Source organism: Trifolium pratense, linkage group LG6, assembly GCF_020283565.1.
Source record: "Trifolium pratense cultivar HEN17-A07 linkage group LG6, ARS_RC_1.1, whole genome shotgun sequence".
Classification (NCBI taxonomy): Eukaryota; Viridiplantae; Streptophyta; class Magnoliopsida; order Fabales; family Fabaceae; genus Trifolium; species Trifolium pratense.
Window position 1 is genome coordinate 44964460 of NC_060064.1, and position 15785 is coordinate 44980244.

Consider the following 15785-nt stretch of genomic DNA (forward strand, 5'->3'; position numbering starts at 1 on the left):
GCATTTTTAAATAAAAAAATAGTAAAAATTAAAGTAAATCAAAACCAACCAAACCACAATCCAAGGGTTTGAAGGTCTTCTTTTGCCGCCCTACTTGCTTCTTGTGCGTCTTACGCTTTTCCATTTTTACTCTTCTGTTGCTTAAGTAACGAACGTTACAAATATGAGAATTTTTTAAAAAATATCGTTCGCTACTTAAGTAGCGGAAGTTATAAAAAAAAACATGGTAAGGTATTTTTATAGTGTCTCTGCCACCTAAGTAGCCATATAGGCATGCCACGTCATCAATTTCGTCCAATCAGCATCCATGTTGTTGACCAGGGGGTAAACGATGAATCTTCATATTGCAGGGGACAATCACAATTTATATTTTTTTGTAGGGGGATAAAGTAAAATTCGCTTATTTTGCAGGGGTAAAACCCTATTTACCCTTTTTTAAAATTTTTATTTATAATAATGATCAAAATTTGAAGATTTTTTTATTGGCTCTTGCATTCCATTTAAGAAATAATATATTCAAAAAGTAAAATATTTCAATTTTTAATGTGTTAACTTTCACATATTTCCATGAATTTTTCATAAAATCTTACTATTAGGATGCTTAAAGAGTGCTCCGGAAGTACGGTTTAACATTTTTCAATAAGTTAAAAGACAAAATATCTAATTTATTTATTTTGATTTTATAGTTTAGGGCCGAATCCAACAAAAGTGAAGAAATAAACTTCTGTCTCAAACCAATATTTCTCTTTATCATACACCTAGAGAGAAGAATCAGTATGAAATTTTCTTCACTAAATTTGGGTCCTCCTCTGATGCCAACTTCTTGACTCATATTTCTCCTTTAGATAGCGCTCGTGATCTTCTTAGAAACGACGCAATGAGAACTTCTTTCTTTGTGATTAATTTTTCTTTTTATTTTTTGGTTTTAATGCACTTTTGATCCCCTATTTTGAAAAACTTGAACTTTTGATCCCCTATTTTAAAAATCAATTTTTTGATCTCCTATTTTAAAAAGCATGAACTTTTGATCCCCTGTTTTGTCAACATGGACACTGTCACGTCAATAATGAGCTTGACACATCAGCAAAAATTTGACCAAATTAAGTTTGGGACTAAAATTAAAAAAAAATCTAAAATGAGTTAGGAATAAATATACCATGTTTGAATAGAACTGTATTTACTATTTAAGTTATGTCCTAAAAAAAAAACCTACCTAACCGCGCGAATGCCATATAGAGTGCTTAATAAAAAGGCGGAAAAAGCGGTTACCCGCCATCTGTGGTTTGTGTTGGTGCTGTTTGTGAAGTTAATTGAATGTGTAATTGGGAGGGAATATATTTAATTACCTAAGATTTTGTCAAACCATAGTTTTTGCTTATGCCCCTTAGCTTAGCTTCCATATTTTGATAAGCATAAAAATTATGAGATTAAGTGATTAACCATGACATTGAGCTCAAATAGTTAACGAGCTCCCCCTAGGACGAATCGTCCGGAAAAACCGAGTTCGATTCTTGATGAGAATAATTCTTGACCAGACTTTACTTACCTTACTTAGTAGCCGAACTTTAGATTACCGAGGCCCCTTCCTATGGGAACCAGAGGGTTAATACCAAAATAAATAAATAAATGAGATTTGGTTCAATTAGTTACTTTAACAAGTATGAAATGAATGCAGAAGGTGCTGTTAAATTTAATATTAACATTCTGAAACCATAGTCTGCTAAGTTAACCCCTTTGGAATTAATGAAAGTTTGTCACTTTGGAGATTGATTGGTACTTTGGTTCTAGGATCCACTCAAATTTAACAGGATTAGGTATCCGTTTTAAGGTTAATTGCAAAGTTATAATTGTCAATATTGCTGTTTCAGATAGTTCCCACCGGGGAATGGATTCTCTCCCATGAAATTTTTTTCTAGTGAAATCTCAACCCTTTATTGTTTTCACCAATTACAATTTTAATTATTAAAAAATTAAATTATTGGTTGGATGAGCACACTTAAGAGTATTATGTGAAAAGTACACTGGAGACAACCCTCTCCCTTCACACTGGGATTGCAATCACTGAAATCTCAGTTTTATAGGATATGTTCTAAATATGTGGTGATATCTTTCTTACCTTATCTTTGGGGTCTGGTAAAAGTAGCTACTCATGGGGTGATTTCTATTTTTTCACCATTATTGATGATTTTTTATAAAAGTTCAAGAAACTGACATACTCGAAATCAAATTAGAACTAAACTGAAAGTTTTAAGAAGTTACAATGCCCTGAAGTTTGTTTCATAGCCCTTTTTTTTGCAGGAAATAATGTATAAAGAGGCATAAAATTGTAGCAGGCACGCCACAACAACATGGGTTAGCTGAACATATGAATATGACCATTTTGTAGCGTGTTTGATGCAAAATTTCTAAGAGCATCCACATTAGAGCTTCTCATTTTTGAGTATTTAACTGAGTTTATATGTATATATCACCTATTTATAATTTTTAATAATTGTACTTGGAGAGAGAGGGAGAAGAAAGTGAGATTTTGTTTTTTTACGGGCGAGAGAGGGAATTGAAATATAACAAAAACTTAAAACATTTTATGCTATTTTTTCACTTTAAGCACATTTTTGCATAAGCCACCACAAATCAACCAAATAAAAATTAATACAGATCGCTAAGTACTCAACGAGTACCATATGCCTACCCGATACAAGTACTTCACCATTTTAAGAGTAACAACTCTTTGGTCTCATTCACTTTGGATAGATGATTTTGGGTCCAATGGAAGACGTGGAAACCAAATAATGAAGACCACATGTTTATTTAATGTGCCACATCATTATCTCTAATGGCAAAAGTTACATATGAAACGTTTTGACCAATAAGCTACAGTTTCAGAGATGTATGTCAATTTGCAAAATTAAAGGACTATTTTGACTGATGTTCACAACTTTGAGGATCAATTTTCTTATTGCTTCATTTTTATTTTTATAGTTTATAGGACCATTGAATTTTCCTATTTAAATTGATTAACCATTTTATATTAAACTAGGTGAAGTTGCTTTAAATATAAAGCATGAATGATTCAAAGTCATAGTTATAGAAAACATTAGACCATTGGTATTATTTTTAATTTTTTATCAGTTATGTGAGGTACTTGCCTAAGGAAAATTTGAATACAAAAAAGATTCTCATAGATGTGAAAAAGATTTAATGTAATAAAATTGAGAAGGAAGAAAAAGTTAAAAGTGATAACATAATAACCTTACTAAATGGTGAAATGTCTCTACAATTTTTTAGTGTGCATCTGACATCATTAAATAAAAAAATCTTTGTTATTTGAAATTATTAAGTATGGAAAATACAAGTGACACTCTAGAAGTGACACTCTAGAAGGACAAAGTGATGCTAACTTGCTTGAGCCACACGTCACTGATGCAAAGGTGTTTGAATCACATGATAGTGAACACAATAAGAGTCCTAGGGAGAATGTATAGTAGTATAGTCCTTAGTAGAAGTTAGTTATGCCACGTCATAGGCAGTTAGAGCTGAACCTCTTGTATATAAAGTTCTGTAACTGCACATTGTAAACCACAACTTTACACTTTCAATTCAATAAAGATTTTCTCTTTTCTTCAATGAATTCTGTTCTCTCCATTCTTCTTTGCCATCTTTGAGAGAAATGGTAGCAATCTTTAGAACCACTACTTGTGGTTAGTGAGAAGTTTGATCATATACTATTCATCTTCCTAATGGTTTTCAGCAACTATGCAAATTTGTTGTCTGTTTTGTTCATTTTGTTTTGCTATTTGTTACATGTTAGTATCGGTATAGACACGATCACATCATCTCGATTTATCAAGGACCCTGAAACTCTAATCTCCAAAGATGGTAACTTCACCTTGGGGTTCTTCAGTCCTAAAAATTCTACAAATCGATATGTTGGAATTTGGTGGAAGTCTCAATCTACAATCATATGGGTGGCAAACAGAAACCAGCCACTGAATGATTCTAATGGGATTGTCGCAATATCTGGAGATGGCAATCTTGTCGTCTTAAATGGACATAAACAAGTCATTTGGTCATCAAATGTTTCGAACATAGCATCCAATACAACTTCTCAGTTTTGGGACTTTGGTAACCTTGTCCTTTTGGAGAGCATAACAAGAAACATTTTATGGCAGAGTATTCAGCAACCGTCGGATACATTACTTCCTAGCATGAAACTATCAATCAACAAAAGGACAGGTAAAAGTGTAAAACTCAAATCATGGAGAAGTCCTTCTGATCCATCTGTTGGCAACTTCTCTTCTAGTACGGTTGAACGCCAAAATATACTTGAAGTGATCATTTGGAATGAAACTCGAACATGCTGGCGCAGCGGTCCTTGGAATGGCGGGGTCTTCACTGGGATACAGGCAATGACAATGGCGTATTTTTTTGGTTTTCAAGCTGGAGACGATGGAGAAGGGAATACCATTTTATATTACACAATACAAAATGATGGGGATTTTTTTATGTATCACTTGAATTCAAAAGGAATATTAGAAGAAACACGGTGGTATGATACGAAAAAAGAAGTTCGTGTTACATGGACAAGCCGAGAGTCAGAGTGCGATGTTTATGGTATATGTGGGATATTTGCAACGTGTAATTCATTGAGCTCACCAATATGCAGCTGTTTGAGAGGATTTGAACCGAGAAACATACGTGAATGGAATAGAAACAACTGGACCGATGGATGTGTTAGGAGGACACCTTTGCAGTGTGAAAGGGTCAACAATAAAAGCACGAGTAGAAAGGAAGACGGGTTTTCGAAACTACAGACTATTAAAGTTCCTGATTTTGCCGAAGGTTCAAGTGTTACATCAGACATATGCAGAAACTTATGCTTGAAGAATTGCTCTTGCCTTGCATATTCTCATAATGATGGGATTGGATGTATGTCTTGGACTGAGAATCTACTTGACATACAACAACTCCAAATTGGAGGACTTAATCTGTATGTCCGTGTGGCCTACGCAGAACTTGGTACGCTGTACATGTTTATTAAAGCATTAGAAACATAAGTCATTAGTGCGATTTTATCTCTTAGGAGTTAGGACCTGGAATTAATTTTTTAAATTCTATATATTAAAATTTTCTATTTACAGATAAAGGGAGAAACATGACAACCGTCATTATAAGTACAGTGATAATCGGAACTCTCATAATTGTCATTTGTGCATATATCATATGGAGACGAAGATCAAACCACCTAGGTAATATACATACCATCTTCATTTATTCAATTTGTGTAATAAAATTTATTTTCTATTGATGAGTAACGAAGGTCAAAATTATGTGTTTTCGACTTTTCGCTGGAGCTAAACTGTGGCACTTTGTTAAATCAGCAAGGAAAAAGAACAACAAGTCTTTCCAACTTTTTAATAGAGGTGGATCACCAGAACATTATGCTACTGACAATGAAATCGGAGAATCACCTCAAGTTAAACTACAAGAACTATTAATATTTGATTTTGAAAAGCTTGCAACTGCCACAAACAACTTCCATTTGTCCAACAAACTTGGACACGGCGGTTTTGGTACAGTATACAAGGTACCTTAAATGCAACAGTTACGAATATTTTTAAATATTATCTATATATAGTTGTTGTCACATAATCTTTTTGTTCTAGGGGAAACTGCAAGATGGTCAGGAAATAGCAGTTAAAAGACTTTCTAGAGCATCTGGCCAAGGGTTGGAAGAATTCATGAATGAAGTTGTGGTGATTTGTAAGCTTCAACACCGCAATCTTGTAAGACTTCTTGGCTGTTGTATTGAAGGCGATGAGAAGATGCTGATGTATGAGTACATGCCAAACAAAAGTTTGGATGCATTCATCTTTGGTTAGTTCTTTGAACCCCCTTTAGTACTTCATATTTTAATTTTATGTTCAACATAATATAATGCTACTGTTGTTTTTTAGATCCGTCAAAAAATATACTCCTAGATTGGAGGACACGGTATAACATTATAGAAGGAATAGCTCGAGGATTGCTATATCTTCACAGAGATTCCAGATTAAGAATTATTCATAGAGATTTGAAGGCAAGTAATGTTTTGTTAGACGAGGAGCTGAATCCAAAAATATCAGACTTTGGTATGGCTAGAATCTTCGGAGGCGGAGATGATCCGGTCAATACTAACAGGATTGTTGGAACTTAGTAAGCATGCCTTCTTTATCCAATATTTATCCAATATCTCGGTAGTAATAATTAGAGAATAAACTTTTACATGTTAATGCAGTGGCTATATGTCTCCTGAATATGCAATGCAAGGATTATTTTCTGAGAAAACAGATGTTTTTAGCTTCGGTGTTTTGATATTAGAGATTGTTACCGGGAGAAGAAACTCAAGTTTCTACGACAATGAGCACGCTCTAAGCCTTTTAGGATTCGTAAGCCTCAACAAACTATATATATTTCGGTTCAATTACGACCTTTTTTCTTTAGTTGTCACAACATTGAAATGTCTTATTATTTCTTTCTTTTAGGTGTGGATAAAATGGAGGGAAGGCAATATTTTATCTCTCATAGATGAAGGAATATATGATCCTAGTCATCATAATTACATTTTAAGATACATACATATAGGACTTTTGTGTGTACAAGAAATTGCTGTAGATAGACCTACTATGGCTGAAGTAATTTCTATGCTTAATAGTGAAGCTGCATTACCTTCTCCTTCAAGTAAACCTGCATTCATTCTGATGAAGAGTATGTTGAATTCAAAGTGGCCTGAAGAATGTCAAAGTAGTAGTTCCAACAACAATGTTAGTATTACAGAAATTTGTGGCAGATAGCAAATTAAGGGCTTTATGGAATGTTTTTGAGGTCAATCTTTAATGGATATGTAACCAAGCCAATGCTAGAAATCAAAACTCTAGTATAATAAATAAACATGCAACATGTATTTGGGAAAATAAAATAAAATGCAATTTTTGTGTGCATATTTGCTTATTTCATGTGTTCATCTTACAACAAAATTGTATTAGACTAGTTTAGATATCTTCATCTTACATATTTGGTTCGAGCTGGTACATCGATCCTCTTCTCTCTTCCTTCATTGCTCCGAATCCCTCCAGCTCACCGGAAGATATCTTCCGCTAATATAAATTCTTACTGAAAAATATCTTCTAGTAGTATAGTTTTCCTGGGTGACCAAAACAAGGGGTAAGAGCAACGATCAAAATTTTGTGACCAACTCAACTTGAGTTTTTGAGATGAGGATTTAACTTGGTCCAAAACCAAAAGTGTGGACAAAATACAACAAAAACTTATAGGAAGTTTCTAGGAAATTTAGAAATGTAGTTGATCAAAGGGCGACAAAGCTCTAGTTCTAGGTCTGACTTTTTGAAAGTATGATATGATCGCACACATGCTTCATACAAAGTATAACAAAGTTAATTTATGTTTCTATAGTTCAATTTTTTGAAATTTAATTTGTATAACAAAGTTGGATAATCAACAACAAAGTTGTAGTAATAATATATGTGTTTTTACAGTCAGCGGTGATTTTTTTTATTATAGTAGCAAAGTCACTGAAAAATAATTTACATATATTTATGGTCAATTTGATTTTTTTTCTTAAATAAACTTGGTCCAAACATACTCAGAAGGAGGAGGAGACGACATATAAGCTACAGAAGAAGAGGAAGCCGAATAGGTTATGAAATTTGTTCGAGGATGAGTTGATTAAAGTTTTTATAATGGTCATTATAAAAAAATAAAATAAAAATAAAGTCTTCATAATGGTCCAATTAAAATTTGAGAGAGTTATCATTGTTTATAACCTATCACAAAATGCATGTTTCATGCTCATTAATGTTTATGAAATACTACCTTCAGAAACAATTAACTTTTTATATTTATTAAATAATTAATGTATCTCCCACACCCCTCTTTTTCGATGTAGCGGCCGGCTATGGTGGTGCGAGGAGCAGCATCACCCCTCCGTACCACCTCTTTCCGTCGATCAAGTTATTGATGATTGGCGGTTGTTGGATGCTACCGGAAGAGGAATTGTAGTTCACAATTCCGGCAGAGTCGGTTGATGAAGGAAATTTGTCCCTGCGCTTCTCCAGCGTTGTTTAGAGAGCTCGGTTTTACTTCAACAACCACCACCATCACGACTTCCCTCGCGGTGGTGGCCGTGGTGTTTAGAGAACTGGATAAAATATTCTTTATATTTTAGATGTATAGTATTTTTTAGTTTACAATTATAGTTGAATCATTCATTTGAAATTTAATAGTTTAGATTCTTGAGATAAATGAATGAATTTAATTAATAATTTTTTTGATTAGGAAATGTCTCCCTCAGTCCCTCGTGTTTTTTGTGATTTTCTTTTAATTAATTAATAATAATAATAATTTTTTGGAGGTGCTATAAATAATTGACGATTGCTCGGGTGCTACCAATAGTTGAAACGTTAGTTTAGGACAAGAAAGATACATTTGGAGGACTTTTAATTTTGTTTTTGCCTTTAAAAAATACTCCGTACCGTATTGATTAGGATTTAGGACAAGAAAGATGACTCCTTTTTAGTATAGACTGAATATCCTTGTGTAGACTAGGACAAGGAAAAGATGACAAAACACTCAAAGTCAATTTTTTTAAACTGTTTTCATAAGTTATTGTTGTGAGTTTATATAAACAAGCTGAAAACAACTTATGCACTTTTTTTTTTGAACAGCAACGACTTATGAACATGTCATAGATATTTTCATAAGTTCTTCCAAACAGTCTATATAAACACATTAGTGATCGTAAATTATTCATAACTTGAAATATAATAATATATTCAATTTTCACAATAACAAATTATTTATCGCATTGTCTCCACTCTCCACAACCACTAAAAGAATGCCAATTACCACTTTAAAGGGCCAATTAGTATGTTGACCATAATTATTTTGAAGTAAACAAAAACAGTTCAATTGAATATTACTTAGTCTGGGTTCTTTTGAACAGAAAACGTTGGTTTAAAACCACATTACTCTCTTCGACCTCTATGTTCCTCCTTTAGATGAATGCAAACCAACTTGAATTTTTTGATAAGAGATCAAATTAATTGCTCTCTGACGTCCAACGGACACTGATAGACAAATACGATACTACAAAAGGACAACTAAATACAGTATTTTATGGCCATTGATTTAGGTTGGTTTTTACTTCACAGTTGCATTAATGTCTGATTTAGGAATAAAATCTGTTAAATGAAACAAAATATGTATTTCATAGCAAGTACATATTATTATAAGGAAAACAAAGTAAAGTAGAAAAGGTTTTTATTGAATCTACAATCAGTTCCTTTAACAAGTATGAAATGAATGCAGAAGGTGCTATTAAGTTTAATATTGACATAACATAATGAAATTATGAAACATGACATGCTAAGTTAGGCTCTTTGGTTCATGACAAAAGTACAAAGTTGAAAGAAGCAGCTGTTACATAAATCAGTTTTGTGTGAGAATTAGTGATAGTTTGTTGATTTGGAGATTGATTTGGTACTTCTGTTCTGGGATCCGCTCGAATTTATATGGCATTAGGCATCAGTTTTAAATTAATTCCAAAGTTATGAATATTGCTGTTTCTGGTAGTTAACAGGGATTGTAATTGTAATCATTGCATGAAAATGTAATGAATTTGGTATTTTTTTAGTTGTGATGTATGGCATTAGGCATCTAGTATAGTATTTTTTGCAGTTAATGGTTGAGTGGAGTGAAAGATAGCATTTGAGAGGTGCTTGACAACATTAAAGTTATTTTTAGTTAAGGACGATTCGTTTGGGAGAACCCGAGTTCAAGTCATGACTAGAATAAGCATCGGTCCATCTTTACTTCTCTTTCGCCTACACTCTAAATTATCTGATACTCGACCGTTTCACCTTGGAACCGGGAGGGTAAAGACAAAAAGAAAATACATTTGCTGCAGAGTTATAAGTCCTTGGTGGCCACATGAATCAGATTATGATGGAGACTTCAATACTACTGCCTAAGTAGTTGCTTTCTTCATGTTTATATTATTTTTAGCTTTTGATGTTTATCAGTTGAATTGTGACAAAAAGTTAAAATTTGGATAAATGGTTTTCACTATGATAACAGTAATATTCATTATTATTCACTACTATTCACTCCATTATACACTGAATTCTATGATATGAAAAGGGGTTAATTCTGCACAAATATATTCACAACAATTTGTAAGACTTTGTTAAAGATGTATCCTGTGATCTTGGTATGGCTAGAATCATTGAAGGGGGAGAACATCAGGCCAACACTAACTGGATTGTTGGAACCTAGTAAGTGTGTCTTTCACTACTATTTTATTAGTAATCATTGGAGAATAAATGTTTATATTTTAATGCAGTGGCTATATGTCTCCTGAATATGAAATGCAAGAATTATTTTCAGAGAAATCACCATAAGTATATTTCAAGGTGTATACACATAGGACTTCTGTGTGTACAAGAGCTGTTTGTACAAGAGCTTGCCGTAGATAGGCCCACTATGGCTGCAGTAATTTCTATGCTCAACAGTGAGGCTGAGTTACTTCCTCCTCCAAGTCAACCTGCAAAATATGGTGAGTTCAATGTCTCATGAAGAATGTCATAGACCCTATTCCATCAATACTGTTAGTATTAAAGACATCAGTGGCAGATAGCAATTAAGAGTCGGACTTGTAATTTCACCTCCTACTCATTAGGATTTCAAATCCCACAACGCGACTAAAATTCGTCATCCTTAGTCACCCTCCATAGGAAGGCGGAGTAGTTAGAAGTTGATAATTTCGAGTATAAACTTGGTCTGTAATATCTTAACAAATGAGTTTCTTATATATGTTTTGTGGCATAAGGAAACTCTAGTATAATAATAGATGCATAATGTATTTTCCTTGATTGCCTATTTTCTTATTGATACAATTTTTGCATGTCTTCAGCTGCAGACTACTTTGGTTGTGGATAGTTGTAATCCATATAAAAGGAAATATAAAGTTTTTTATTTTTCTTAATTTGGATTCTGATATGTATGGGCCTTAGATGCCACTTTTATGTTAGCAACCTAGCAAGACTTAGTTAGGTAAATAGGAGAAATAAAGAGATTGTATAACTCTCAGCACTGTCATTAATTTTTTTGGAGGGGGTTGGCCTGTATCTTGGAGAATCGGGAGAATCTTGTATTCTCAGCTGTCTATAGCAAGTCAAACTGGTGGCACACCTGTACACCGTACCTAAAGTGATGCACCCTAGTCTCCACCTATTTGGTGACTTGGTTTCATGAAAATGATATGATTTTGATACTTTATAAAATAATTGACTTGTTATGAATATACGGATAAGTTTGCCTTTGATCTGAAAAATGAATAATTCAAATTCACAGTTGAAAGCATTAGATAACTAATGTTATTTTATGAGTTACTTGATACACCTGCCTAAAGCAGATTTGAATGTAGAAATGATTGTCATAGATGTGAGATCATACAATTTGATTTACCGTAATAAAAAAGTGGGAAGGAAAAAAATATAGAAGTGATAACCTTATTAAGTGGTGAATGTTTCTTAAAGCTTTTAGTGAACCAACATCTGTCATCCTTAAATCAAACAACCATTTTTTATTAAATGTGGTTCGTCATTCGTTGGACTGTTGACTTTAAGAAATAACTAGGAAGTATCAAATCTTAATGGACAAGAAAGAGTGACCATTTATGTATCATAGTGGTGTAACTGTTGATCATATACTCTTCATCTCAGTAATGGGTTTCATCAGTTGTTCAAATCTATTTTCTGTTTTGTTCATTCTATGTTGCTATTTGTTACACTTTAGTATTGCCATAGACACCATAACATCATCACAATTCATCAAGGATCCTGAAACTCTAATCTCCAAAGATGGTAACTTCACCTTTGGATTCTTTAGCCCTATAAATTCTACAAAACGCTACGTTGGAATTTGGTGGATGTCTCAATCTACAATTGTATGGGTGGCAAACAGAAACCATCCACTGAATGATTCTAATGGGATTGTCACAATATCGGAAGATGGCAATCTTGTGGTATTGAATGGAACAAAACAAGTCATTTGGTCTTCAAATTTGTCCAACAAAACATCAAATACTGCTACGGCCCAGTTTTCAGACTATTGTAACCTTGTCCTGATGGAAAGCACAACAGGAAACATCTTGTGGCAGAGTTTTCAAAAACCTTCAGATACATTTCTTCCAGGCATGAAACTTACAAGCAACAAAAGAACAGGTGAAAAAGTACGACTCACGTCATGGAAAAACCCTTCAGATCCATCTGTTGGGAGCTTTTCTGTCATTTTTTTGGATCGCATAAATTTACCTGAGCTGTTCGTGTTCAATGAAACTCAACCATACTGGCGCAGTGGTCCTTGGGATGGTGTAGTTTTTACTGGCTTACCGATGATGACAACTCCGTATGTTGATGGTGTTCACGTTGGAGATGATGCGGAAGGTAATATTGATATCTATTATACAGTACCAAGGGACATAACACTGGTAATTTATAATCTGAACTCACAAGGCCAATTAGTAGCAAAATGGTGGGATTATGAGAAGAAAGATGTTCAAATTGCATGGAGTAGCAAATTATCAGACTGTGACATTTATGGTATATGTGGAGCATTTTCAAGCTGTAGTTCATTGAGCTCACCAATATGTAGTTGTTTGAGAGGATTTATACCTAGGAACAAACAAGAGTGGAATAGACACATCTGGACTGGTGGGTGTGTTAGAAGGGAACTTTTAAAGTGTGAAAGGATGAACAATAAAACAACAAAAGTAGATACAAAGGAAGATGGATTTTTGAAAATGCAGATGGTAAAAGTTCCTGATTTTGCACAAGGCTCAGCAGTTACACCAGACATTTGCAGAAGTCAGTGCTTAGAGAATTGCTCTTGCATTGCATATTCTCACAACACTGGTATTGGTTGTATGTCTTGGACTGGGAATCTATTTGATATACAACAATTCCAAAATGGAGCGCTTGATCTATATGTTCGTGTAGCCTATACAGAACTTGGTATGCTCTAGTTGTTTGTTAAAGCATTTGAAACACACTTCTTTAACTTGATTCTATCTCTTAGGTTTGGATTGAAATACTTGTATTTTGAAATTAGTTTTTCTCTTCATACAGATAAAGAGAGAAACACAACAATCATAATCATAGCTACATTGATTATAGGAACTCTCATAATTGTCATGTGCGCATATGTTATGTGTAGAAGGTCGTCTAATAACACAGCAGGTAACAGACCATCTTTGTGGATTCAACTTTAGTCATGTAATTTTTCTTTCTATTGGCTCTGGAACTAAGCTTAAATAGTGTTTTTCACCTCAGCTAAACTGTTGCACTCTCTTAAATCAAAAAGGAAAAAGAACATCAAAGCTTTACAGTTATTTAATAAAGTTGGAACATTAGAAGATCATACAAGCGACAGCATAATTAGAACTCTGTCACAAGTTAAACTCCAAGAGCTTTTACTATTTGATTTTGAAAAGCTTGCAATTGCCACAAACAACTTCCACTCGTCCAATAAACTTGGACAGGGTGGTTTTGGTCCTGTATACAAGGTACCTTACATACAACTAAGTTATCTTATTTGAAGCCATAGTCTATAGTTGATGTCCCTTATGGTTTCTTCCAGGGAAAACTACAAGACAATCAGGATATAGCAGTTAAAAGACTTTCTAAATCATCTGGACAGGGTCTAGAAGAATTCAAGAATGAAGTAGTTGTGATTTGTAAGCTTCAACACCGCAATCTTATAAGACTTCTTGGATGCTGTGTTGAAGGAGAGGAAAAGATGTTGATATATGAGTACATGCCAAACAAAAGTTTGGATGCATTTGTCTTTGGTAATTTCTTTGGAGCTCCCTTAAGTAGCTGTCTCATTTCCAATAATGATTTTTCTCATTATTTAGCAAGTATAATAATTGCTTCACAGATAGGGTTTTATGGAAAGGGTGCTAATGGGGTGACTTGAATGGCTTTGTTTCATCCTGTAACACTATTTTCAAAATACTACAATCATACCTTTATTTTTCAGATCCATCAAAAAATAAACTCCTAGACTGGAGGACCCGGTATAGCATTATAGAAGGAATAGCTCGAGGAATGCTTTATCTTCATAGAGATTCCAAATTGAGAATTATACATAGAGATTTGAAGACAAGTAACATCTTGCTAGACGAAGAGCTGAATCCAAAAATATCAGACTTTGGTATGGCTAGAATATTTGGAGGGAGAGAAGATAAGGCCAATACTATCAGGGTTGTCGGAACATAGTAAGTGTGCCTTCCTTGTCCAATGTTATAATAAAATGCTTTGGAGAATAATTTTATTTTACTAATACTTGGAGAATAATTTGTTTCGTAAAAAATGCAGTGGTTATATGTCCCCTGAATATGCAATGCAAGGACTGTTTTCGGAGAAATCAGATGTCTTTAGCTTTGGTGTTTTGATACTAGAGATTATAAGTGGGAGAAGAAACTCAAGCTTTTATGACAATGAACATGCACTGACCCTTCTAGGATTTGTAAGCCTCAATAATTAATTTTTACTAATTATGAACTATTTTCCCTTTTGTTGATACAACTTCCAACTGTCTTAATTTATTTATTTATTTTAATTTAGGTATGGATACAATGGAGGGAAGGAAATATTTTATCTTTAGTAGATCCAGAAATATATGATCTTAGTCACCATAAGTATATTTCAAGGTGTATACACATAGGACTTCTGTGTGTACAAGAGGTTGCCGTTGACAGGCCCACTATGGCTGCAGTAATTTCTATGCTCAACAGTGAGGCTGAATTACTTCCTCCTCCAAGTCAACCTGCATTTATCTTGAGGCAAAATATGTTGAGTTCAATGTCTCATGAAAAAAGTCATAGACCCTATTCTATCAATACTGTTAGTATTACAGACATCAGTGGCAGATAGCAAATAAGGATCTCTAAGAAAAGTTTTAAAAAGCAATGGAGATGAGGCCAATACTAGAAATTAATTTTTGAAATAGTTTCAAACTAGAATTTTGGTTTATGTTAATTGTTGATTGACATAAATCGTTAAGAGTTGGACTTGTACTTTCACCTCCTACGCGTTAGGATTTCAAATCCCACAACGCAACTAAAATTCATTATCCTCAGTGGGAAACTCTCCTTAGGAAGGCATAGTAGTTAGAAGTTGATAATTTCGAGTATAAGCTTGGTCTGTAATTTCTTAGCAAATGAGTTTCTTAGATATGTATGAATCCTATATGTACTAAATTCATATGTTATTATGATAATTAATGTTGAGTACTTGAGAATAAACTTGAATACGACAAGCAGTTCTAGAATTTTTAATGTCTAAAGTATTGGTCATATTCAAATTTTGAACAATAGTAAATATGAATAACTGTTCGAATCCAAATATAAGGAAAATGTTAAGACTAGTGGAAATTTAGTTACTTGAAGTACAAGTTAAGTCAGTTAGCTTCTAGTTATTAGTTAGTTAGCTTCTAGTTATTAGTTAGTTACTTTTTGTTTTGAGTTAGCATAACACATTCTATATAAGTGTTAATGCATTCTTTTGTAAACTCAGATTTGTGAATAATTACAATAGCTTCTTTCTCTAAGCTCATTTCTTCATTTTCTGCATTTGTGCATTTCTTGAGCTCACATTGCGCCCATGACAATGGAGCAGAACTTCCACTTTCACAGAAAATTCATTTGTTTCATATTAACATATGGGATT

General features: G+C 33.6%; 1 protein-coding gene across 1 annotated transcript; it reads left to right on the forward strand.

Annotated features, from left to right (window-relative positions):
* The first annotated feature begins 3519 nt into the window (after window positions 1–3519).
* LOC123892366 lies at window positions 3520–15275 on the forward strand. The gene is made up of 14 exons (XM_045942153.1): window positions 3520–5016; window positions 5139–5246; window positions 5352–5584; window positions 5664–5874; window positions 5955–6192; window positions 6275–6425; window positions 6522–6829; window positions 11743–13067; window positions 13182–13292; window positions 13386–13618; window positions 13693–13903; window positions 14095–14332; window positions 14433–14583; window positions 14682–15275. The coding sequence occupies exons 1-14, from the start codon at window positions 3738–3740 to the stop codon at window positions 14988–14990; spliced, it is 5106 nt and encodes a 1701-aa protein (XP_045798109.1). The 5' UTR covers window positions 3520–3737; the 3' UTR covers window positions 14991–15275.
* The last annotated feature ends 510 nt before the right edge of the window (window positions 15276–15785 follow it).